At 37.2% G+C, this 25,340-nt stretch overlaps 3 protein-coding genes across 6 annotated transcripts; 2 read left to right on the forward strand and 1 right to left on the reverse strand.

The window, feature by feature from the left end:
* Positions 1-5,390: 5,390 nt before the first annotated feature.
* On the reverse strand, positions 5,391-8,989 carry LOC122282762 (ankyrin repeat-containing protein ITN1-like). Of its 3 annotated transcripts, none has more exons than XM_043094775.1 (7): positions 8,856-8,989; positions 7,628-8,146; positions 7,283-7,441; positions 7,111-7,200; positions 6,887-6,934; positions 6,334-6,764; positions 5,391-6,179 (listed from the first exon to the last, which is right to left on the reverse strand). In XM_043094775.1, the coding sequence occupies exons 2-7, from the start codon at positions 8,121-8,123 to the stop codon at positions 5,568-5,570; spliced, it is 1,836 nt and encodes a 611-aa protein (XP_042950709.1). In that variant the 5' UTR covers positions 8,124-8,146; positions 8,856-8,989; the 3' UTR covers positions 5,391-5,567. The 3 variants fall into 3 exon arrangements, with proteins under 3 accessions (XP_042950709.1, XP_042950708.1, XP_042950710.1); XM_043094774.1 differs by having other exon boundaries at positions 8,762-8,919; XM_043094776.1 differs by lacking the exon at positions 6,887-6,934 and having other exon boundaries at positions 8,762-8,919.
* A 1,358-nt stretch (positions 8,990-10,347) lies between these two features.
* LOC122282763 (grpE protein homolog 2, mitochondrial-like) lies at positions 10,348-14,877 on the forward strand. 2 transcript variants are annotated; one of them, XM_043094778.1, is made up of 8 exons: positions 10,348-10,835; positions 11,470-11,701; positions 11,785-11,978; positions 12,104-12,271; positions 12,648-12,776; positions 13,179-13,957; positions 14,389-14,569; positions 14,638-14,877. In XM_043094778.1, exons 1-6 carry the CDS (start codon positions 10,692-10,694, stop codon positions 13,287-13,289), a joined length of 978 nt encoding a protein of 325 aa, XP_042950712.1. In that variant the 5' UTR covers positions 10,348-10,691; the 3' UTR covers positions 13,290-13,957; positions 14,389-14,569; positions 14,638-14,877. The 2 variants fall into 2 exon arrangements, with proteins under 2 accessions (XP_042950712.1, XP_042950711.1); XM_043094777.1 differs by having other exon boundaries at positions 14,389-14,877.
* A 2,042-nt stretch (positions 14,878-16,919) lies between these two features.
* Positions 16,920-22,957, forward strand: LOC122281704 (65-kDa microtubule-associated protein 1-like). The gene is made up of 11 exons (XM_043093441.1): positions 16,920-17,075; positions 18,131-18,182; positions 18,294-18,376; positions 18,473-18,676; positions 18,824-19,081; positions 19,194-19,409; positions 20,218-20,373; positions 20,461-20,772; positions 21,471-21,558; positions 22,133-22,281; positions 22,479-22,957. The coding sequence occupies exons 3-11, from the start codon at positions 18,305-18,307 to the stop codon at positions 22,779-22,781; spliced, it is 1,758 nt and encodes a 585-aa protein (XP_042949375.1). The 5' UTR covers positions 16,920-17,075; positions 18,131-18,182; positions 18,294-18,304; the 3' UTR covers positions 22,782-22,957.
* Positions 22,958-25,340: the final 2,383 nt, after the last annotated feature.

The following is a 25,340-nucleotide window of genomic DNA, read 5'->3' on the forward strand; positions in this document are numbered from 1 at the left end:
ATGTCATCGGTCATTTCGCAAACTTCCATAGAGCCCTGAACTTGGTGTTAAGTCTTCCCTAAATAAACCAGCAAGCCTGCTATCAGTTTGATGGGTTGGTCAGCACTCAAAGAAGAGCGTCCCTACCATAAGAAAATGTGGAAGGTTTTCAATTCCACGACCCTCCAATCCAAAACTCGTCTTCTTGGTAAATCTAAATCCTTTCTAAAAACCACACGTCAACTTCTCGGCCGCCTCCGGCCTTCCTCTAGTAATCGTCGCTGCCACCGCCATGTCTATTTTAACTCCTACGGCTACCATATTGATCGTCATCATCACCAGGTGCTACAAACTCAAAGCGGCCTTTCAAACATACAAGTGGGCGACCCTTTGCCGTACAAGGAAGTGGAGGCAAAAACTGCAGTACTGCCACATGACGGCCAGCCGCAGCCGCTTAAAATGAAGATAGCAGACGATGGTGGTGATTATTGGCAAGATCATGAGGAAGAATCATACGATGATCCATTGGCTGATGATGAGAACAAAACGGAACATGCTCTGTTTGAGACACCTGATTCCAAAACACTTCCACCGTATGGATTGAATGCGAAATCAGAAATTTTCATCAGGGATTTTCGTGAAAGGTTGAATCTTGAGAGACAGAGATCGATTGAAGAGTTCTACAACATGTTGAATCGAGGTTGTTAGGCAAACAACAACCGTAAGCCTCTTTATGGATTATTCATCCATGATATAAATACTTGTTTTAAGATTTTCTTCAATTTTACGTTTATGAATCTAGCTTGGATGACGTATAGAGAAATGAAATTGTTTGAGGATGAGATCTTTGGATCTTGTGGTGTGATTTATATAGCAGCATGACCGTAGTGCGCAGTATCTTTATATTCTGAAACTGCATTATGTGTCCTTGCTATGAGTAAATGCTACTCTTATTGATTAATGATATTTGAAAGTTAATGATCATCAGTTGTATGTCTATAGTTTCTGGAAAAATGAGACTTTTTCAGCCCATGCACGAAATGAGACTTTTTTTTTTCAACTAACTTCTGAAAAAACAGGAATTGTAACTTGTAAGAAACGGTCCCGTTTCTTAGCCGAAAGCTGTCTATTTTTTTTTTTTTGCAATATTTGGTTTTGACTCTTTTTAAATGAAAGATAGTTCTGTGAATCTAAAATTCAAAATAATCAAACAAAGAACTTACCACTTAATGACATGATCATCTATCGATCATATTAATATTGACCGCCGGTTGCAACACGAATTGTAAAAAACATACTTGTGTCCATGTAATTATTTTTGTTAGTCGAAGGCTGTTATTTTCACATAAAATGAAACTAAATAATACTAACTGGAATTCAAATTGAGTATACGATTATACATATAAAATGACCACCTAAGTGAACGGTAAAAATAAAATAAAAAAATCTATCGATTCAAATCACCACTAGGGACTGTAAGTTAATCAGTTTCATCTTTTCTATTGTTTGCATGATGATAAAGAAACTCGATCGATCGATCGGGGTCTTTTTCTAGGAAGAGGGGATCTCCGGTGTGACATTGATGCATGCGATGATTTTGTATGAATTAAATGTCAATACATGATATCTCGGGTTAAAAAATCAATCTCAAGAGAAGGTCGCATGCATGCAATTTGCATTAAGTCCCACACACTCTTTTTAAAATAAAGTAAAATTTATTATTAAAAAATTAATTTTTATGCGATCAGTTTTATATTTATTCACTTTGTGCAGGCTTAGTCACTCTAGAATTCTTCCAAATGAGAAAGACTTAGGCCGGACGGGTATAGAAGGTCTTTTTACACCGGGCCAATAGGAGTGTGCCACGTAGGCGTTATAGAGAAAATCTAAATGAGCATGCATCTTGAGGATCCCCCCTCTTTCATTCTGTCCAGAAGCCCTCCCCCTCCCCCCATTCCTCTGTTTCGTACGAAGCTCTCCCTCGCACTCAACTCTCCCCCTTCCCCATCATCTCCACTCAAGTAAGATTTTTCCCACTTTCTAACCATCTCCCTTCCCCACGAAATCGTCTGTCCCTGGTCCCTCGACGAGGAATAGAAGGACGCCGCACTATAGATATTTTTCTTATCTGCATCTTTTCTATGCAGGCCGTTTGTATTCGATCATTGAAATACTAGGATTAAATACGTAATCGATTCTTGAGATACTAGGATTAAATAGTTGGTTGCAATTCTGACTTCAAACATTTTACTCAGTACATTTGTTTTTTTTTTGGTAAGTGGACATATGCTTCATGTTTGGAGCAAGAGAAAAATTAACATTTAAATATGCTCCAGGACAAGAGTTTCACTAAACGACGGTAGCTTTTTGGCGAGAAAATATCTAGATTTCAGAAGCATTATTGTCCAGTGGCTTTGGAGGATGCTTTGAGCGACAAAAGAGAGCTCCCTCAAATATGTTTTGTACTTGTCTATTTTTATGAATTAATTAGGATAATATAGATGTTACTATGATGTGGTATATGTGCTCTCTTTGTTTTGGGAGATGCTTGAAAGGCAATGATTTTTTTCTCTCCATATTTTCCATGGGTGACCTGTGTTTATTATGGTCATGCCGAATTCTTTGCTGGTCTCTTAGATTGTTTGATCAAATTCTATTCTCTTTTCTTTTTCATCAACTTATGAGCACAATGAAGTATATTTATTTCTATTAAATAAATCATGGTTCACATCTGATCACATCTTCTCCTTTGCTATACCATAAAATATTAGTATGGTCTGGTCTATATCAGTCTGAGGTTGAATACAAACGGAGAGCAGAGAAGAAGACGTAGATAAGAAAAATATCTAAGTACGGCGTCCTTCTGTTAATCATCGTGGGAGCAGGGATGCCCGATTTCGTGGGAGCAGCAGATGGAGAGAAAGATGGAAAAATCTTGAGTGGAGATGATGGGGGAGGGGGAGAATTGAGTGCAGGGGAGAGCTTCGTACGAAATAAAGGAATGGGGTGACGGGGAGGGCTTCTGGACAGAATGAAAGAGGGTTCCTCAAGATGCATGCTCATTTAGATTTTCTCTATAGTGCCTACGTGGCACACTCTTATTGGCCCAGTGCAAAAAGAACTTTTATACCCGTCCAACCTCAAGTCTTTCTCGTTTCAAATAGAGAAATGATATTTGCAGTCATAGTTGTGTAAGTAGCGTACAGTCATTTTAAAAAAATGAATTAATATAAGACCTACATGAAAAAAAAAAACTAACTTTTTAATCGTAGACCTCATTTTTTTTTAAAGCGATTGCACGACGTTTGTAATTTCACGACTGTACGTAACATTACTCTTCCAAATATGGATATGAGTGCGACTACGTACTTGCGTATCTTTATTTATCTTTCTCGTCAATAAGAGATCAATGAACTGCCATAACGGTAGAAGGTGATCAAGGAAACTATTCTCTTTTCCAAAACAAAGAAAATCTACGCTTGGGACTAAGATGTGAAAAAGGATGGCAAGAAAATCAGTCTCAATTAATGAAAGATCGAGAAATTAGAATTTCCATAGTTACCTAGATTAAGATCACATTCCTAATGGTAGTATTTTTTGTAATATATGATCATCCCGACCAGAATAGCTAGTAGTCTCAATGAAGCAGTACTCTAGACGTTTGACTTCTCTCCTCATTCCTAATTCGATAAAGAGATGAGCATGACTTGTCTTATTACTACAAGAAAAATAAGTATTTGTAACTAATCTTTTACAATTAAAAGAGTATTTGTTACTCATTTTAGTTGAAAATAGTTATTTTGTTAAAAATAATTGATCGCAAATAAACAGCTTTCTTGTAATAGCTTTAGCCAGTCTAGAGAAAATGCTTCCGAGCCCTGCCATGGTATGGAATCTCTTTACTTCAGTTCTCCATTCAATATTGCAGAGTTGGGCTTTTGCTTTGTCACAGCACCAAAGGCCACCGGCTGCAATAGATTTTGAGGCTATCTATATCGATGACCTTTACTTGGAGCCTTTCTTAAGTACGGATGCCTCTGAAGATGAGGAGAGTGATGACATTCTTGACGAGGATGTTTTTGAGGACGTGGAGAGAGAGGAACAATATTTACTCCAGCAGCCCGAAGCGGATGCAAGATTCATCAGGATCCTCTGGGAGGAGTGGAGGCTTCAGGTGCAAGAATCTGACAAAGAGTTTCACCAGACTTTTGCTCGTGCTGCTTAAGTAGATCATAGGATTATTACGTTAACTAAGTAGTAATCTTTTGTCCTGATCTGTTTCAGCACCTGTTAATCACAAAAGGGGTTTGAATGATTTTATCCAATAAGATCATCCTCTTTCTGATTCTTATGAAGGATTTGACAATGCAGCTTGAAATTGCAGGTTAATTTTTAGGGGTTTTGTGTGTTTTAATTTTGTAGTGCGGCCTTTTCATTAAAGTTATGTGAGGGTTGTAAGAAAACTACTATATTAACGTGCTTGTTAATTAACTATAGAAAATTTTTAAAATTCTGTCAATGAATCTTATTTTTTAATGCAGCCATATGCATCGATAAAAACTTCATTCTCTATATATGAAGTGGAGTAGTACTAACTGCATAACTTCTATGGCTTTTTTGGGCAGAGTGGACAAAGATGTTCTAAATCCATGCGTGCGAAGGATTTTATATATATATATATATAATATCTTTATAGTTCTTAATATTGATCATATCCCTCTGTACGTCTCACTAAAATTAATGCCACTCAAAACGGACGCTCATTGCATGTAGAGAGGAAAAGTATGTGTGTGTGTATATTAATGAATATATATATATATATAGATGGAACAAAAACAAAATTTTTATCAAATTCTTTGGGGAGCAATAGTATATATATATATATATATCGTCATTTACACTGGATTAAGATCGCTTGTGGCCTTATTTAAATACTTGCGACCCATTTCATGGAATACTTGGAACAAAGTTGGGGGGATGCCACTTTTTTCTGTCCGTTTTCCATCTGTTCGTCATCACTTTTTGTCGAGTTGAACCATGAATTAAGGTTCTTGCTCTAAGTGCTCAAGTTGCCGTTACTCCTGCGAGTTAATTTAACAAAAGGCTTCAATCTTATGGTTTAGATCTACGCTTTTGACCACCTTTTGTTCCTTCTTGCAGACATGATTACTTTTAACATAATTTCGGTTGGCCGAGTATGACATTCTCCAGGGCTTTGTCTTGTTTTAGCACTAGCACTATTAATTGTTGTCGGTTAAATATTTTATGAAGTACTGGACTAGCTAGCAACGCAGAAACAATGAACAATTAGCTGAATCACCAAATTGTAAAACTTCGTGAAGTTAATTTTACGACTTCTAAGCCATGCAATGATAACAAGAATGGTAGGTTTATACACTTGAGACACCAGCTCCTTAAAACGAGGGCAACTCCTTAAAATATATATGCAACATATAAGACAGCGGAATGTTTATCATTCATCCTTCCCAAAAAAGCAAATAATCATCGGTTCTGGCCGGATGGTATGCCGATGATTAGTGGAACACATAAACACCATACTGCACACATCTGCAATAATGTTCAGTGAACTAGTTAATGACAATCTTCAGTTTACTATCAAATATTCCTGGTCCATAAGTTGACATGACCATGTCAACAAGAAGAGGGAACTGCATCCATACGAAGAGGCTAACTGGAACACTAGCCAAAGAAATTATAGGAACAACAATCCATGATTGGTCACGTAGCATAATTAAAAGACCAGCAGAAAAGGCTACCATCATCGTTGCAATGGAGAAAAAGAGTGTGGAAAGACCTATTATCATCTTTGTTGGTAAAGACTTGAGAAAGTCATCTTCCGAATAGCGTGACGTGAGAATTCCTAAAAACATCAAGACTGAAGTTGAGGAAGTGAAGAGGGACAAGGCATCAGATACTATAAAAAGCATAAACAGCCTTTTATGCAGGAACATTGGCAAGCCTGTGTTTTGGTCGTTACCACCTGGAACGGTAAAGGCTGCAGCAAACACAACGGTAATTATGAGAGCACCTACAACTGTACAAGATGTCGAAGTGTCCTTTAGCCATTGCTCTCCTTCTTTCAACATGTCTTTGTGCTCTTTTGTAAACAATTCTCGGGGAGTCAAACCATCCGTGTTAGTGACTTCCCTGACCTTGGGTTGGAAAACTCTCTTCGTCTCCTGCATTTGTTAAATAAAATTTAATTAGAAAGAAAGGCCGCAAAAATATAGGTAAAATTACAATATTACATGCAGCTATTAATCATGTAATAAAATCTGAAAGGCAAAAAGCAAACGTATATCAAAGAAAGATAAAGTGAGATAGATAGAAGACCTCAAACCACTGGAGTTCTCTTTGCATTTGCAAAGCTGCACCTGGGATGCGATTAAGCATGGTACGGGATTCTCCTGACATTCCTGCCATATGTAAAATGCCATGTGTCTCCCTATCTTCATAACATGCCAGAGCCTTGTTCAAATCAAGCCCTATTAGAAGGCTACAGATCTTAGCTTGACGATGCAAGACACCAAGCATAAGTAAGTTCCTCTTCTTTCCATCAAAGGTCCACTCAAGATCTGGATCCGCCTTCAGCATCTCAGAAGCAACTTCAAAAATCCCATTCTCGACAGCTTTGATGATGGCATATTCAACGCAGCCATCTCTCCTTTCGTAGTAGTCTAAACAAGTTATTCTTGCGCACATTAGACTAAGAAGTTCTTGGGCTTGGACATGGGTCAACTTCATCTGATATAAATGCTTGATTCCTGCGTGCGTTAATAATCGAAACAATGTAAATTTAACCCCGCATGCGAAACTTCAAATAAATAAACAACAGAGAAAGTTTTCAAACAATTTAATTCAGATGATCTCGGTAGAAATAATGTACCCAAGATGTTTTGGACATGTGAAACTAGATGGCGCAATAGAGCTGACACTGTAAATTAAGAACAAAATTTGATCGCTGATCATAAAACTGTTACTAAAATAGAATTAATAAAGTAGGAATAAGTAAAGATATTGATACAATTATTTTACTAACTAATATTATAATAATTTCACTTTGTAAAAATAATTAAGGAAAAGTACTACTATTAGGCAAAGACATGATACCTGATAGGAAAGGTTTTGCTTTTTGGGTTTCTACCCTTTGAACGTTCAAATGAATTTCCTTGGAGTCACGATTCGGAGGAATATGTATACCTTTCAGCAAGAAAAGGCCAATTAAGAATCTGTAAGTGTTTAATTAAGCGACAGAACAGAGTAGTGCAGGATAGTAACTGACAGTATTCGTAGATCCATCGTTTCCAAAACACAAGCCGATCGAGATTTCCACTGGGGAATAGATCAGGCATGGACGCCAATGCCAACAGCGGTGTGATCGCGTATTTGTCTCGAGCAAGGCCCAAAGGTGGGTGCCTTTTCATTAAATCCAAAGCAATATCTGTACGTACGTACGTTGTAATGTTGTAGCAATATATATACATATATATATATATATATATATATCATGTATGCGCCTTAATTAAAAACAATATTAATGAAATATAGATGAACGACCATTCAACAATAGTTCAGTCAAGAACTGCATGCAGGAAGAGTACTGGTTGTTTGGAACTTTGGTGCGTACCTAAAGTTCCGGTATAGATACAGTATGTGAAAAAATTAGGACCGTTGTAGTCTTTCGCAGGCAAAAGATCGTCGAGCGGAGTGAGAGAATACAAATAGCGAGCCATTTCTAATTGGCCATAGTAAATAGCCTGAATAAGCGGCAAATTTCCCATGTGATTGGTGATGCTGATCAACTTCTTGTTCTTGTTAAGTATGCACTCCGTAAGCTCGTGGTTTCCACGCATCACTGTCTCTGTAATAGCTGTGTACCCGTAATAATCTTGCATTTCCAACTTTTCTTCCGGCAGTTTCTCCACCAGTTTCTTCGCTACATGCACCTGACCTGCAGCCGCAGCAACGTAAAGCGGCGTTTGGTATTTCCAGTTTATTTTGGCAGTCAATGCATCGGGTTCACGCTCCAGAAATTCCTGTACTGCGTTCCAATTCCCTCGTCGCACTGCCAGGTACAATTCTCCATACTTCTTATAGCTCTCATTCTCGTTCTCCTCCGCCATGTCTTCCAAGTTTTTCTGATTCTCTGCGATGCCAAGATTTTACGACTAGAACATTAACAAAATATATCTAATATTATACTGCAAGTTAGTTTTTCTTAATTTGCTCTGAAAGTTTTGTATGGAAGAGCTAGTGGTGTAGAAGAAGAACACTAGAATAAAAGAGTAGAAGAAGAAGAAGCGAAATAGAAGGAAGCTGTATGCGGGGAGAAGAGATCAGGAGGAGACCAGAAAGAAGAAAGAAAAATCTGCGATTAATCAAATATTTTTTTTAGATGAAGCATTTTCCATATTTTCTTATCCTTCAAAGATTAATAATAACCTACAGCTAGCAGTACAAAAACTACTTTAGACAGAGCTATAGAGATATATATGCAAAATTAGCAAGAACTCCTAACAAAAAAACAAAAAAGGTAATATTAACTGAAATCAAATTCCACATCAAGAAGTCAACTGCAGTAAAAACGATAGATGTAAATTAAGAAGCACGAGAAACTAATACATTGCTAGCTGCAGCAATCAACATAAATTAATACGGGGACCCAGAATATATACAGACTGCGCGCATGCATATATATACTCCATCCCAACAACGTTTATATCTTTTCTTCACATCATTCTTTTCAAAAAAATCCCCTCACCACGAATGTGATCACTCCGTCAAACTTCACCACACTCTACGTAATTAACGTAAGCGAAATATCTGATGCAAAATAAGGAGGCATTTCAGCTTACAGGTCTGGACGCTCTCCTCAAAACTGCTGCTTGTAAATCTCACTTGGCAGAAGTCTTCACCGGCCGACGAACTTGAAGAGATGATTACCCACCCCACCTTATATATATATATATGGATAATAACTTGACTTGGCGGTCAACTTCTTGAGATGAGCAACTTGCTTATTTCTTTTTCTTTTCCTCATTTTAAAAAAATAAACAATAAAAAAACATATTAATATGAGCAACTTGCTATTTTATAAGAAGTAAAACCTACAGTTAACTTGATGACCAGTAATATCACGTTCATGACACGACGATCGAGAAGTCCATTTCGGCCTCCATTGTTGTGTATATATGAAAAATTTTAGTTGTAATTACGTATTAACATATATTAATTTAATATGATTAGTTAAAAAATAAATTTTATTAAAAATAGTATTAATTTAAATTTTTAAATTTAAAAAAATTAATATTAATATATAAATTAATACATAATTTTATTTATATAAATCAAAATTCTATATATATATAAGCATTGGCAGTCGAAGTGGTAGGTAGCATAGCTAAGTGGCTCCCTGAGCATATTAGCCTAGACTAGCTAGGTAGCCCCCATCCCAAGCAGCTGCTGGTGGACAAATTTAAAATAAAGGAATATCAGATATACTTGCACCACTGGCTTATGTATAACATGCATGTCTTTTGTCATTATTCAAAAAATATTATTTACTAAATTAAGAGCAAGCAACTTGCTTATTATTTATTTATTTATAGACGACTTGACTCCTTGGAAAGAGTAGTTGTTGTTGACAAATAATTGCATGACCATAATTGAGAAATAAATATGTTTTTTCTGCTAACTAATGGATCATTTGGTACCGTATATATATGCTGTCTCTATCATTCCAGAAATCCAATGTTTATAAGAAGTCTAGATCTAAGGAAATTAATATGATCGAATTCATATATATTTATAAATTACTAAAAATATGATGGAATACTCAACAATAAATATAAAATTTTGACATGCATTTAGTTTAATCCTAAGCATCCTACAAGAATTTGTTATCATTTTTCGTCTCAACATTTAAACATAACATTAATTTTGCGGATTGGGGAGCAGAAAATATCACAAATCTATTTTATTCAAGTATTTGCTGAAGGATTTAAATCATAAACCAAGTATTGACCCGAGACACACGGGCCTTTACAACCGGGTTTGTTTTTGTCTAACCTCGTTCCGTTGACAGAGTGGTCAGGTGAAAAACCATGCGGCACGTTTTTTTTTTTGTTTTTCCTCCTTTTAAGATTTGCTCTTGATCGATCATGACGTTCTTGGAAGTTGACTCGCGGTTTGCCTCTATCTTCAACTTTCAAGTCCGACCGGACAAACCTTCTCATAGTTGGGCCTTGAAACTTTGGGTCTATGTTCCTTTGGATTTGAATTCTCTTTGCTTTGGTTTCCAACTCTTATCATTTTAGACATTTTCTGTGAGTATTAGTTCAGGGTCGAGTAGGCCTCTCGTTTTGCTGCTCCCCCGATCGAGTTGATCTTAACGCCTTTTTGTTTCTGTAAATATCAGCCACCCGATCAATGCTACAAAAATGACGCCGTTTTAAGAAGCTTACATAAGGGTATTCTAGTCAAGTAACAAGTACCAACTGCTGGGGTTTTCCAGTCTTCGGGTTGTTTCACTTTCCCCTTCACCCCAACCACCGTTTTTAACGTCCCGTCCCGTCCCTCTTATCAATAGATTCAAAATCCCATCCCAACAATCAAAGAGCTTCCCTCTCTATTACGATCTAATTTTGTCGCCTTCGATTCTGCCTCCCTCCCGTAATTAATTGTCGGCGGCCATGTTCGCCTTTAAGGTTTTTTCACTCTTGCCAAGGCGATTCGTCCCGCGGAGCCCCTTGCTTCTCCTCTCTGTTCCCCAAAAGCAGCAATCGGTCATCCTCTCCGACCAGTTCCGCTCCCTTCTTCCTGAATCCCCAAGTGCGGTAAGCATCGGAAACCACCATTTTTGTACTTTTTGGCGGTTGATTGCAAGCAGGGTTTTGCTAGGGTTTTAGAGTATCAGTAAATGAAGCCAATGCTTTTGGATTCAATTTTGGTTTCCCAATTCACTAAACGTAGTTTTATTTTATCCTACTTTTCATACGTCAATCAGAAATTGGAGTTTATAGGAGCAAATTTTTGGGATGGTGTAGACTTTAAAAGGTATACATGTTTTTGATGATTGGATTTTTGGGTTTTCTTTTATAATTTCATAGTTCAAAGTTTCCCTTTTGGAATTCTTTATGAAGTATTTCTGTTATAGCATAATTGGATTAGTGTCGGATATGAAACTGATTATTTATTTATTTATTGGTGTTAGCATTGCGTAGTAGTTTGTTCTAATTTGTTGATTTGAATTTGTACATTTTTTAAACCCATGTTTACCTCGAAATTGTGTGAACTAATTTAATGTAAGACGATATTGGGCCCTTAGTGATTTCATAATTATAGCTGCTTTGTGTGTTTTTTTAATGTTTATTTGCGTACTGTAGTTTTTACAATGTGAATGGTATTCTCAGAGTCAGTGTTTTGCGCACTTGCTTTTTACGTTACAACTTACAGTTGATCTCAATTCAGGTGTCTTTCTTACATAATTCAGCACCGCAATTCTCCATCTTCCAAAGATATGGAGCGTCTTCATCTGCGACCTCTGAGCCTACCGACAAGGAACAGGTGAGTACTGTACAGAATACTGGTGCTTCTAGGAATGCAGAGGCCACAAATACAAGTGGAGATGCTAAACATTCCAATCAAGCTGAAGATTCAGGTTCTACACACAGCAGAGCCGCTGATCAGACAAAAGAATCAGGTCCTATTTTGGATTACCACTCTACCATAGTCGAGTCTGTCACAGGAGGAAAGGTATTAAACGAACTGTGTTTTCTGATTCAGATTCTGAGAAGGAGGAGGTGCTGTCCATGGATGATTTGTTTAAACTAGTAGCAGAGAAGGAAGAAATTTTGAAGTTGAAGGATAAAGAGATTGGAGCAGTGCAAGACGAAGTTCTTCGGATTTATGCAGATATGGAGAATTTCATGTACAGGACAAGGCGGAAAGCAGAAAACTCTAAAAAGCTTTCCATACAGGTCTTTTATTTGTTGCTCAATTTTTTTTCTCTGCATATTTCTGATGGACTTTTACTTTAAATTCAAAATTCATTATTTCATATCTTTGATAATCTTATCACTGAAGGACTTGGGAAAATGTGCAGAGTTTTGCGAAGAGTTTACTGGACGTCGCAGACAACTTGGAAAGAGCTTCTTTGGAAGTTACAGAGAGTTTTGCAAAACTCGATACATCTACAGATTCTGCTGGAGCTCTGCCACTCTTAAAAACACTTCTTGAAGGTGTTGAAATGACCAAGAAACAACTTTTGGAGGTAAAATTTCTCTAGATGTTGCCAACTGTCACTAGACTCACTACTCAACCTTACAGTTCTCTGATTATACACGACAATTTGTAAGGTTCATACTTTCAATGTTATTACAGAAAGTAAAAAATAAAATAAAGATTGTCCCTTTTTATTTTTCTAACGATATAACTTTCTACATAAATATACGTTGCTGCAACAAGTAGATGTTAAACGATATAACTTTCTTTAATATTTTTTGTATTTGTTTTTTTGTAAAGCATACTTTTCTTCACCTAACGTTTTTCATCTGTTGTGCTTGGAATATTGTTGTTTGTGTGATATAGCAAGGTATGTTAGATGTTAAATGGAATCTTTTAAGGCTTATGCATGCTTTTGCTTTCAGGTATTTAAAAAATATGGAGTAGAAAAATTTGATCCTACGAATGAACCATTCGATCCACATAGACACAATGCGGTTTTCCAACTACCAGATGGTTCCAAGCCTCCAGGCACCGTTGCTATAGCTCTTAAGGTATCGATGTTATTGAGCCAATTGGTCTTTCTGTATTCTTTTGGGAATGTGGTGTTATGGTACAAATTATTATAACATCGAATGAATATACATTCTGGGGGCTTAAATTCTTCAAGGGAGCACCTGGACATTTTAGAATTAGACTCTTTTACCCTTGCTTTGATCTATATGAAATTCAGACACTTTCTATCAGGAGTTGGGCTGCAGACTAAAATTGTGTATTTGCACTTATAAAACTGGCAATGATCTTAATACTTTTTTTTTTTTTTTTGGTTCCTGCAATTGATCTTAATACTTGATTGCTCTATTTTTTTTACGTTTCCTTTTTGCCGTTCTTCCTCAAATGCTGATGAAGGATATTAAAATGGTTAATTAATAGCATTTTGGGTGTTTGTATTGCAGTCGGGATATTTGCTTTATGATCGAGTTATTCGGCTGGCTGAAGTTGGTGTAACTCAAGCAGTGGAGAATGCAGCCGATGCCAGCACAGCTGACAAGGGCTCTCAATATTGACAGAGCACCATATATGGAGTATGGACGCTATATATACTTGTAGAAGTGTAACGGAACATCCAACACGGCGAATTGCAAGTGGAGCCAGCGAATGCGGTGTTGGTGAAGGTGGTAGGAGAGATTGGGGTCCAGCTCTTCTTCCACATCCTCACTGGGCTACTAAACACTGCGGCAGATGGACCGTACCAGGACAATACCCAGCCTAGCAACGATTCGACTCCCTCCATATCTGGAGCCCTGAGGACAGATCCGCAATCCAGGCAGTACTTTAAAAGTACCGCTCGTTTTGACTTTTGTTGTCACTGAGCGGAATGTACGAGTCCAAGAGCTGGAGTTGGGTTGATAGGAAGCTAAGTCGGGAGCAGCCCATGTCAAAGACCAATGTGAGAGAGAAGGTTTAATCTAAGAGAAATCCTGGGGACCGGTCCAGCTATTAAAACCAAAATAACAGCCCTCCAATAACCATGTGCCACGTAAGAGGTTTATTGGGCACAATCTGCACCTGCATACGCCCGATTAGAGGACTCTCCCCTCTCTCACTCCTTCGTATTCCCTTTCTCCCTCGCTCTTTCCACTCCATCCCTGAAGCTCTCGACCTCCTCATCCAGCACGGCGCTAGACCTAGATGGTGGCAGAGCTTGATCCAGACGGTGACGAAGACCCAAATGGTAATCTCTCTCAATAATCTTTTTCAGCTTTTGCTTTTTTAAATTTCTCTATTGGCGCTCTCTCGGTAATCTTTCTCAGTTTTGAGTTTTGAAATTTATCTCTAAGTTTTGTTACTGTCATGATTGTCTCTCGGTGATTTTGTTATCTTCTCATTATCAAGGATTTCTCTTCTTAATTTCATGTCTATGACTTTGATGTATCAATTTGAGGGATGGACATGAAGACCTAATTAGAATGACAGCGGAGTTTCTTACCAGATCAAAAGAAAAAAAAAAAAAAAAAAAACAACTCTTGATCCTCATTCTAGCCTCTAGTCAGTAGGATAAGGGCAGTGGAAAATAATTGGGTGTTTGACAATGGTTTGTTGGAAGAAATTTAGTAGTTCATTAGGGGTTTCTTTATCTGAAGTTTGTTTATCCGTGTGGGTCAGGTGGTATGAAAAATGGAGATGTCAGCATCGGACTGAGATAGTGGCGTTGGAACTAAGCTTTGTTGGGCGACAAGAATTGATGGCTGTGCAAAACAACGCTGAGTTTGGAGCGAAGACAGAATGAACCTGAGAGAGAATGGAGATGCTAATTTCTGTGTAGTGCTTCTAGTGATCATGTGTGGTAAGGTGTAAAATATTTATGGCGTTTCAACTTACGTGTCACCTTGTGAATGACGGGCTGCTTTTCAGATTTTGACAGACGGACCGCTCCACATCGCTTCGCTTAATCTAATTCACATTTCACAACAAAAGCATTAAACAGAAGACCAAACCATGTATCACACCTCAACTTTTACATGGTTAATTCATTCACGGTCTTGTCATTTTATCTATTTATCCTTGCTCTTATGAGAAAAGCAAACGAAGATGGTCTTTGTATTAATAAAATTGATCTTAAGGAATTTAATGTTTATTCGTTTGAGTCAAAAAGGTGGGTGAATTTAATGATTATCAAAAAAAATTCGTTTGAGTCACGGATCAGTAACAGAAATAAAAAGGATCTCAGATTCACTGTTCACTGTTTACTTGTGGTCATGAGAATAATAGGGCTCTCTAGAAGATGTGATGCTGCAGAGTGTAGACGGCATGTGAGTGTATTTTGGATTATTCAATGCGCCGAAACGAGCCCCATACTGGCAACATGAACGGAAGGAAGGAAGGCCTACTACAAATTACGCTGTCCCTGTTGCTCTATTTGCTATCGGTTTTCGGACCCAGCATCATCATCTCTGATTAATCACTGCTCAAACACTTGCTGAAACCTCCCTTTGTTTTATTCTCTTCTTTTTTAAAAGTGCTAGAGGAAATCCCATCAGGCAACCAAACTTTCTTGTCTGGGATCGAATATAGTGCCATCAAATCCTAATTAGATTACTCAATGTCTAAGTTGAGAAAATAAGTAAATGACAGAGTTAGCCACCCCATAATAATTACAGTACTACTCCTTTTGGATCTGTTCTTTTATTAACAGACAGATGAGAATCCATCAATATAGTAATACTAATAGGTCAACAGTGATTTTAATTGAGTTTATCTTTTCTAGTGGCAAGGCTGCTAGGGATGCATCATGCATGAAGGTGGCCCAGAGTACCGTTCCTTTCCTGATCAATAACTATCCCATAAGAGTAGTCAATCATTTTTACAATTATTTATATAATCATTTTGAAATTAAAGATATTTATATAAAATGATATTACTTTATAAGTTATTTTATAAAATATTTCTAATTTAAAACGGAGTTGTGAAAATAATTGTATATGTATACTTTTTCACTGAATAAGATGTGTGTATCTATGTATAATGCTAGATATAATTATAGGTTGTGTAAATACTGTACATTTATTTAAAAAAATAAAAATAAATATAGAGATTCATATAAAAAAATTAATTTTTTAATAATAAATTGATAATTTTTTAAAAAGAGTGTGAAGTACTCTTATCTAATATTATTTTTATATTATATAATAAGAAAGTGCAAAGCTAATTAATTGGGGTGAGGTATCTATATGTAAATCCAAAGATATCAAAATCTTTGCATGCTAATGCGTTAAGATAGGGACCTATCTGATTCGTGATGACACCTAAGTCGCGACAACGACTTTTTGCGACCCCCCTAAACCTTAGTTTGCTTTACAATTTACATGCACCTATCATCCTTTTATTCACATCCCCAAGCATTTGCCCTTATTCTTGACTTTAATTACCTAAAATGTCGCTTTTTGTACTCTCTCGGTCTTATTACATTATGCTTCTCTGACTCCGGCCAACTCTTCAATGGAAATCAAAGCTTGGCAGTTGGTATTAAAGCTCTCAAGCTGCTAAAAAGCAACTCAATCTGTTCCTTAACTAATAAACTAGTTATATTGCTCTTGAAAATCTCATATAATGTAGAAAGTGAGAGAGAGAGAGGGAGAGGAAAAAAGAAAAAAAAGAGAAACGGGCTTAACTTGTTCACCAAACCACTGCGGCCCATTAAGAATGTTAGATGGGGGGTGATCCCACTTTCTTAACCCAGTTGTGTGGACGCGAGCCACAAAATTTATAATTAATATATAAATAATATTAAATATAGTTGTAAAATATGTAAATATAGTATAATTTTTTTTAAAAAAATATTATTAAAAAATAATATTCTTTTTCATATATATTTCGTATTTATTTTTAAAATTATAAAATATTTACATACTTCACACTGCAAAGATCGTTTATTATAAAAATAATAGATATATGAATATTTATTTGTTTTAAAAAAGTTAGACCAATCTGATCGTGGATAGGTGGTCGGTCACTCTGGTCTGAGTTGCATGTGCCAGTCAAAGCGTCAAACTAACGACTCTTACAAAAGTCCGCGACTCTGCACTCCCTCTAGTGTCATATTCGTAAATAACGCGGGAAGAGCGTGGCATTTACCGAATCTTAGATTTTCAGTGCAATCACTAGCGTAAAAAGGGCCCCACCTTGTCCGTCGTTTTACTTCTGCGCGCACACTGAAAACTCACTCTCTCTCTCTGTCTCCCTCTTCGCAAGCTTTCTCAGTCTTTCTCCGTCTCTCACCAAGCACAGAGGCCAAAGCCACTTAGATCTGAAAGCCCAAACCCCAAAACCTTAGGCTCCAAGGACGATCTTGGGTAAGCATTTTTCTTTACTGAGCTCTCAGCACTCTCTGTTCCATTCTTTGGTCGCAAATGTAGCTCTTTCTGTGCCACTCTCACTATCTGAAATCTCATTATCAGTGCTGTTTGGCTTCTGGGTTGTTGTCGTGATCCAGAATCGTTGAAAGATCTGGGTGTTCTGCCAAAGCTCTTGTCTTTAATGGGTCAATGTAGGATTTATGGTTAGTGGCTGGTGGCATTTCCTTTTTTTTTTTTTTTTGTGTGTGTGTGTGTGGGGGGGGGGGGGGGGGGGGGGGTGGGTGGCAGTTGAAAATGTGCGGTTTGGGGATTCAGACTGCAAAGGCTTGGTCTGAAGTGAATTTTAAGCGACTGTGATGGATTAGTTTATAACGTTGTTGAGCTGGAGATCTTGCTTTTGGTGCTTGTTCCTTGCTTAATGGCGTTTGTAATTCTGACTTAGGGATTCGATTAATTAAGTATGCCTTGAGTAGACGCTACGTTCTGTTTGGATGCTGAGAAAATGAGGAAGTATAAAGGAAGTTATCATTGTGGGTTTGCGGGGACTGAACTAAGCACTGTTTGGTTGATGGAAAATGTGAGTAGGAAATAATTAACTTCTCGTTCTATTTGTTTATGTTATATGAAATGTAAAAAAGGTAGGAAAATCTTAAGGCTTTAATTGAGGGGAGGTTTTTGTTTTCTTGGGTCCCGGGCAATGTAATGTTCAAGATTCAGAATTCCGGATTTGCTTTTTCGTTCTTCACTTTTTCTCCCTGATGAGATGCTATGACTTCTTGAGTTCAACAAGTGCGTTTCATTTTGGTAATCAATTTAGTCACCTATTTGGATCCACCGTCGATCACTCTATAGTGTTTGAGTAGTTTATGGCGTTTGGCTTTGTTAATACACAAGTGATTAGAATAGGATGAGTGGAAGGTCATACTTTTGATGTGGATCTTGTCCAGTTACTCGTGTCGGGCTCCTTTATTCAACCGTTCTTTGAATATTTTGATTCTTGAACTTTTCTACTGTACTGATGAGTTGTCCATCCTTATGACTGGTGCATACAGGCGTGCATGTTATACTTGTCCACTCGATCAGTCTTTCTTGCCCATCAATTAGGTAGAAAGATCTTGTTTTGTGTTCCTTGTGCTTTGTGTACTTTAGAGAAGATATCTTGATCATGCGTACAAGAGCATAGAATGGCCTGATATTCCTTCCATTCTGTTTTAGGGTTGACGTGAATGGCGACAACACTTGCGCAAAATCCCCTTCTTGGGGAAACAACATGTGGTTCTTTACTGCAGAAACTGCAGGTAAATATATTTTTCTTATTTTGACAGGCAGCCCGCGTTCACTGCTCATACATATAGTTCAGGGACATTGGCTTCTAAATTGATCCAATATTGCAGGAAATATGGGATGAGGTTGGGGAAAATGACGAGGAACGAGACAAGATGCTTCTTCAGTTAGAGCAGGAGTGCTTGGATGTATACAAGAGGAAGGTTGAGCAGGCTGCAAAGTCAAGGGCACAGCTTCTTCAGGCCTTGTCGGATGCTAAACTTGAACTTTCCTGTCTTCTATCAGCACTTGGAGAGAAAAGTTTTGTTGGAATTGTGAGTAATTACAAAGTTTATGCTGACATTGGCTAAACTATTTAGGAAGTAATAATTTCTTGGGTGATGCATATCAATACTATGTTCTGGATTACGATGACGGATGGTGAACTGGTTTTTCCATGGACTTACTTTGTTTGATTACAGCCTGAGAATACTTCAGGGACTATCAAAGGACAGCTTGCTGCTATAGCACCGGTACTTGAACAACTTTGCAAACAAAAAGAGGAGAGAGTAAAGGAGTTTTCTGATGTTCAATCACAGATTCAAAAGATAATTGGAGAAATTGCTGGGAACTTGAACCTTAACGCCCAGACGGGAAATCCTGAAGTTGATGAGGCTGACTTATCCATGAAAAAGTTAAATGAATATCATGCCCAACTTCAAGAACTTCAAAAAGAGAAGGTAAAACTTTTATATTGATGAACAATGCATCCCTCACTGACAGATTTTATTGCTACATTTGCTTCTGCCTGCATCAAGTTAATGACTATGGATTGGTTATTTTATCTGGCAGAGTGAAAGGTTGCAAAAGGTCCTTGAATTCGTGAGCACTGTGCACGATCTTTGTGCTGTCCTGGGGATGGACTTCTTCAGTACTGTTACAGAGGTTCATCCAAGCTTAAATGACTCTACTAGTGTGCAATCCAAAAGCATTAGCAATGACACACTGTCCAGGCTGGCTAAGACAGTCTTAGCACTAAAAGAAGATAAGAAGCAGAGGCTGCACAAGGTATATGATCGAGTTTTTTATTTTTCCTTTTTTATGGTTGGTTGTATAATTTTTACCTTGGTTACTTGGTTTACACTTGTCACCTGGTTAATGCTCCATTAGTGCTGCTTGATGCCACGATTTCTTGAAAGCTGTCATCATTACTTAGCTAAAATGATATGGATATATAGATTTTTATGTAGATGGTAAACATATCATGACATTCTTGTGCCTAGATAAAACGAATTCCTTCTTATCTATCTCAATTTAGTAGCCTTTCAGCAAAAAGACAGGAAGCTTGAAATATGTCATTATGGATCTTGCTTTCACTGGATTTGTCCTTGAGAATTTTTTGATGTCGTTTAGAACAGCATCACATATATATATATTCCATAAGTGGAACATCTTCACATTTTTTAATCCCCACGTTATACTTTTAACATTTGCAGTATATTTGCACGTGCCTTCAGTTACTTATCAAAAAGTGAAATTCTTCCTCTAGTTAGAGACATAAAAACTCTGATTTTGTATGGTTATTTCATTATTTATTGACATCTCATAGGGATCTAGAACACATATTGTTCCTTCAGTTAAGTTGTAAGTGTCATTATATTGTCACACAATGTCATCTGTTTTCCACTAAAGGGAGGTGCTGGGTCTGTCTTTATTCTGAATCAGGAGCCATATTTTAAGTTGTCTGGTGTATTTTCTTCTCCGCTTCCTATTTTCTAGGACCCAGTACTTTTTTTGTATGCTCTGTTGCTTTGAATTTAGAATTTCTAGCTTGCAATAAATTTATATTACTTTCACGTGTATGTCTCCTTCGAAGCTCCAAGAGTTAGCGACTCAGCTAATTGATCTGTGGAATCTGATGGATACCTCAATGGAAGAAAGGAGATTATTTGACCATGTTACCTGTAACATATCTGCACCAGTAGATGAAGTTACTGTTCCAGGGGCTCTTGCTCTAGATCTGATTGAACAGGTATTTGAAGTCTTCCAAATCCACAGAACCATAAGATTAAATGAATGATGGATTCTGTTTACTCATTTTCTTCTTATTTGTGTTCAGGCTGAGGTGGAAGTTGAAAGGCTTGATCAGCTGAAAGCAAGCAGGATGAAGGAAATTGCTTTTAAGAAGCAAGCAGAACTTGAAGAGATATATGCTTGTGCTCATATAGAAATAGATCCAGAGGCTGAAAGAGAAAAAATTATGGAACTAATTGACTCTGGCAATGTTGAACCTGCTGAATTACTGGCTGACATGGATAATCAGATAACAAAAGCAAAAGAAGAATCTCTCAGCCGAAAAGACATATTGGACAAGGTTGAGAAATGGATGTCAGCCTGTGAAGAGGAGAGTTGGCTTGAAGACTACAATCGGGTAATTATAGTCTCTCTTTCTATAACATGCTGTGGTTTGAAATCTTTGAACCACTTTGATCATGAACAATGGGAGCATGTTGCCACAATTTCCCCGAGTGATGGATTTTATGACTTTGGAATGTGTGCAATTAACATGAATTCGCAATTTTGTGTATTTTAAACACCTATACACGACTACGTTTCCTTTCGATGGTATTCAATTGCTGTGAACATGGTGGAATTAGGGGAAATTGAATAAAAAAATTCATTTTGTTTTTGGATGGAAAGGGCAATAGACTTCTTTCTGGTTCATTATGCAACACCACTTAGCAACAGTAGACTCTGATATCTTCTGTGCCCTAACCTGCAAAGTAAATTAAGACTTGTATTGCATCTCTCTTTCGCTAAAATGTCTTGAAGAGTTCATTCATCACTTCAATGAAAGGACCTTTGCTCCAGTCGTTCAGATACTCTGGAACCCAGTTAGTCCATTTGAATAACTGCCTGCTCAGTAACATTGTATAAACATGTTCTCCCCTATTTCATAGTGAGGAAACGCATCCATCTATCACTGACTAGAGACCAGCAAAAAGTGATCATGACGGAAAAGTATGGTATGAATGTGACCGATATTATGGGAGTGGACTTCCGTGTTAAATCTTTGAGTTTGTTTATATCGCAGCTGACTTTGGGTGTTTCAAATCCTTGTTGCAACAGGATGAAAATAGGTACAATGCAAGCAGAGGTGCACACTTAAACCTCAAGCGAGCCGAAAAAGCCCGGATTCTGGTCAACAAGATTCCATGTATGTGTAGACAAGACTACCATAGTTATAGCGTCTTATTTGAGCTTGCAGTTTTTGTATTTTGCAGAAGCTGATATGCATTTTGCAGAGGTGGACAGAATGTGTCTGTGCAGCCCACGCATCTAAGTCTTTTATTGAGTCCACTTTAGACATTTATGTATTTAGCAAATTGGTTACTGATCATAAGGCTTTCCTTATGAGCTGGCTGCTGCTTTCCTTCTAGCCCTCATTTTACCATATTGGTGGGTGAGATGAGTGGAGAGAGCAGACCCTTAATTAGATTATGAGTGTGAATTTGCTATTTCTTGCTGAGACTTTGAAGCCTTAATAAATTTAAATGTCAATCAGCAGTAGGTCTGATGGAAGTCTGATGGAAACCAATTTATTATTTGAAAATTGCTTTGAGGTGGTAACTAGATTTTTATCTAGATTCTCAAACCATGCTTACTCTTAAGAACTAATTTAAGCCACTGTTGGATAGTGTAAACCGTAACAATCTTGGTCACTGCATGAATTCTACATGAATACATATGTGCCCTGAATTTTCATTTGATTGGCTTTTGTGGCGGTGCAGCACTGGTTGACACATTGGTTGCCAAAACTCGGGCATGGGAAGAAGAACGTGGCATATCTTTTACTTATGATGGTGTTCCTCTTCTTGCAATGCTAGATGAATATGCCATGCTCAGGCACGAACGAGAAGAAGAGAAACGGAGGTTGAGGGTAAGTTTAGATTGACATGATGATTGACTGATTGACCAATGATTATTAGACGGGTTAAAGTATGTGCCTAACATTGAACAACTGTATAATCCCTACACCATCTTTGAGCTATGCCTGCTTTTCATATTTTTAGTATTCCCGTTTTACTAGTTCTAATTATTTCTCTTTGATTGTGTTATAACCTATGTGCTTGGTAGGATCAAAAGAAGTTCCATGAGCAGCAAAATACAGAACAAGAAGCCGTGTTTGGTTCAAGGCCCAGCCCTGCTCGCCCTGTTGGCACAAAGAAGGTAGTGGGTCCTCGTGCAAATGGTGGTGCCAATGGAACCCCTAGCAGACGGCTCTCTCTTAATGCGAATCAAAATGGGGCCAGGTCGGCAACAAGAGATGGAAAGAGGGATAATGCTAGACCTGCTGCCCCCGTGAACTATGTAGCCATATCCAAAGATGATGCTGCCTCCCATGTTTCTGGTACAGACCTGACTCCAGCTTCGCCATGATGTAATAAGAGAGATCCGTAGGTTTACACCCGTGATGTTACTATTCTTGCTAATTCTAGTTTGTGTTCTGTAGGAATATGGCCTACGAAACAGCGAGTAAAATTGCAGATAAAACTATTTGTACCTTTGTATGTGATATTGACGCTTGAAGCTATTTGAGTCGTGTTGCTTTGATATGTTCAAGCTTGATTATTGTAGCAAGCATGATGGCTGTTCCTGTAATTGGGTTGTGGATGAATCTGCCAATGGAGGCTGTCCCTGAAAATGTATCCAGACGACTCATCAGGATGGGATGCGAAACAAAAAATGAAGGGAACATGCATAATGGACAATTAATTAAGTTTGTCAATTTACTTCCTATTAGGCTATTAAAGAGATACCAAGGGAGATTATTTTTAACTTCGATATATAGATAAAACTCCACTCTGAACGAAACTTCGGCCAGGAGCCCACCCCAACGAAATCTTTGGTAAACCAAGTTCGACCGTTTTTCGTTGCATGTTTTTCTTATAAAGTTTATCTAGATGCGACGTTTTTGTTTGTTAATGATTGGATGTGTGAAAGAATTCTCCTACAACTATGCAATTTTGGAGTTTAAAAAAAAAAATTAAATGCAATTTTAGTGTTTTTTCTGTTTTTTTTTTTTTTTTTTGGGGTCCTGTCTGGTTTCAACCAAATGTTTATTTTTAGTCGACATTTCAGCCAATACTAAAAGGAAAAAAAAAAAAATTGCTCTTTACCTTCCAAATCTCTTTGACAATACGATTCTCAATAATCAAAATTGTGCTGACATCAATATGAGATTTAAGTGAGAGGTTATGGCAATGGGTTGTTGTGTTGATCTTCTCGAGAGTTTAGGTTCATCGGTGAATTCTAAGAGCATTTTTATTGGTTTAGCCAAATATAACTATAAATTAAAATTTGGCTAATTATATTTACATTCGGCTGAAAATCCCTTAAAATTGTCTATATTAGAAGAAGTAAAAGGCAAATATATCTTGCTAGCTACAATAATTCTTTGTGTTTGTATGGTTACTGTTCACCATTGAATCATTTATATTAATTTATTTCATTTTCTTGCAACATAACAGTTGCACCACTAATTATTTATATATAAGGGACCAGAAAATGAAAAACGTTTTCTACCCTTCATTGGCCCTTGCCGCCTTCCTTAACAAGCCCTCGAGCCTTTTTTGCACCATCTTTTTCAGAGAAGCTGCGGGTTGACCCTAAAGGCCGAATTCTATGGTAGAGAATGCTATAATAATAATTGGGCCATGAGAGACCTTATTAAGTATTGCAAAAGAAATTACCTAGTAATAGAGCTAGGCGATAATAGTTATCAGGTCAGAGAGATGCCTAGCTATAAGCTGGCCTCCTCAAAAACTCATTACTTAATAAGGATTTGGATTCATACAATTTACAATGGATTTAAATCACAAAATGTGAAAAAAATAATTAGATAAAAAATATTAAATTAATATTATTTTAGCTAATAGATGGATAATCTAATACGGGAATCTCTCTTGAATGGAATAGGCAAAAGGAAAAATATATGATTTTAGCTTTGTCTTTACTTAAGCCAATAAGAATACTCTAAGGGCTTTGCATGAGGTGGTTCTTTATTGTTAATGACGTGTCTTACACACCAGTCATCGGTTTCTGTCTCTTGCAACATAAGAAAAGTGAGGGTTCATGATTGATGAAACACTTTTAATATCTGAGTAAATTTTATGCTCCTTCGAAAGAATTTTAGTGTATGAGAGAATATAAGAAAAAATATTCTAACTTGGAATTTAGTGCCAAGGGTGCTCATCTTCCATGTAAAGTACTACGTTATCGTCTTTAATACAGCATGATTCTCCTGGATAGTGTCCCTTGTGATAGGTTGGTAAGTGCGATCACCTTCCATGTGTTTTGTTAAGGACATGGGACCTTGCCTTGCATTCTATTAGGGACATGGGGTCTTGTCATGATCTTCGTTGCATTTCATGTCTTATCCTTAAATGCGACTTGGTCTTGTTGTTACGTGTGTGCGTGTGTATAGGGTTGTGTTAGAAAGGTTGGCATTCCATTATTTCACATCTACCTTCTTTTCGCATTGGCCTTGTGCCTCATTTTTACCTTGATTCGAGAGTTGACTACGTTTTATTTATTGGGCTTCTTGAGCTAAGTTAGGCCCAACCCAATAGAGAAGGTAAACATCTTTTTCACCTGTCATAAAAAATAAAAATAAAAAAAATTAAAATTATCTTCTACAGTTCTACCATACTGTACAAATTTTAAACGTAAGCTATAATTTATTGGAGAGAGAAAAGAAATTAGATTAGAAAAATATAACTGAATGAAAACAGTATGAGTTGGACGCTACGGACCTACGGTATCGTTCCTGTGCAAGTTTCCGCAAACTCAGGCGAATAGTTAAGCCCTCGTCTGTAAACTCCGGAGGCGAATAATTAAGATTTAGAAGATAAATGAATTAAAAATAAAATAAAATATTATTATAATTAAAAAATTATAATAATTAAATAAGATGCCACGAAGACGCGAGACACCTAA

Source organism: Carya illinoinensis, chromosome 11 (genome assembly GCF_018687715.1).
Source record: "Carya illinoinensis cultivar Pawnee chromosome 11, C.illinoinensisPawnee_v1, whole genome shotgun sequence".
Classification (NCBI taxonomy): domain Eukaryota; kingdom Viridiplantae; phylum Streptophyta; class Magnoliopsida; order Fagales; family Juglandaceae; genus Carya; species Carya illinoinensis.

Bases quoted from the DNA above. Each gene is read 5' to 3' on its own strand.
- LOC122282763 (XM_043094777.1), top strand. From the start codon at position 10,692: ATGTTCGCCTTTAAGGTTTTTTCACTCTTGCCAAGGCGATTCGTCCCG. The intron at 11,979-12,103 runs GTCTTTTATTTG...GAAAATGTGCAG, and splicing joins CTAAAAAGCTTTCCATACAG to AGTTTTGCGAAGAGTTTACT. The intron at 12,272-12,647 runs GTAAAATTTCTC...TTTTGCTTTCAG, and splicing joins CCAAGAAACAACTTTTGGAG to GTATTTAAAAAATATGGAGT.
- LOC122282762 (XM_043094775.1), bottom strand. From the start codon at position 8,123: ATGGCGGAGGAGAACGAGAATGAGAGCTATAAGAAGTATGGAGAATTG. The intron at 7,201-7,282 runs GTCAGTTACTAT...TCTTGCTGAAAG, and splicing joins ACGATGGATCTACGAATACT to GTATACATATTCCTCCGAAT. The intron at 6,935-7,110 runs GTATCATGTCTT...CTTAATTTACAG, and splicing joins AGCAAAACCTTTCCTATCAG to TGTCAGCTCTATTGCGCCAT.
- LOC122281704 (XM_043093441.1), top strand. From the start codon at position 18,305: ATGGCGACAACACTTGCGCAAAATCCCCTTCTTGGGGAAACAACATGT. The intron at 18,677-18,823 runs GTGAGTAATTAC...GTTTGATTACAG, and splicing joins AGAAAAGTTTTGTTGGAATT to CCTGAGAATACTTCAGGGAC. The intron at 19,082-19,193 runs GTAAAACTTTTA...TTTATCTGGCAG, and splicing joins AAGAACTTCAAAAAGAGAAG to AGTGAAAGGTTGCAAAAGGT.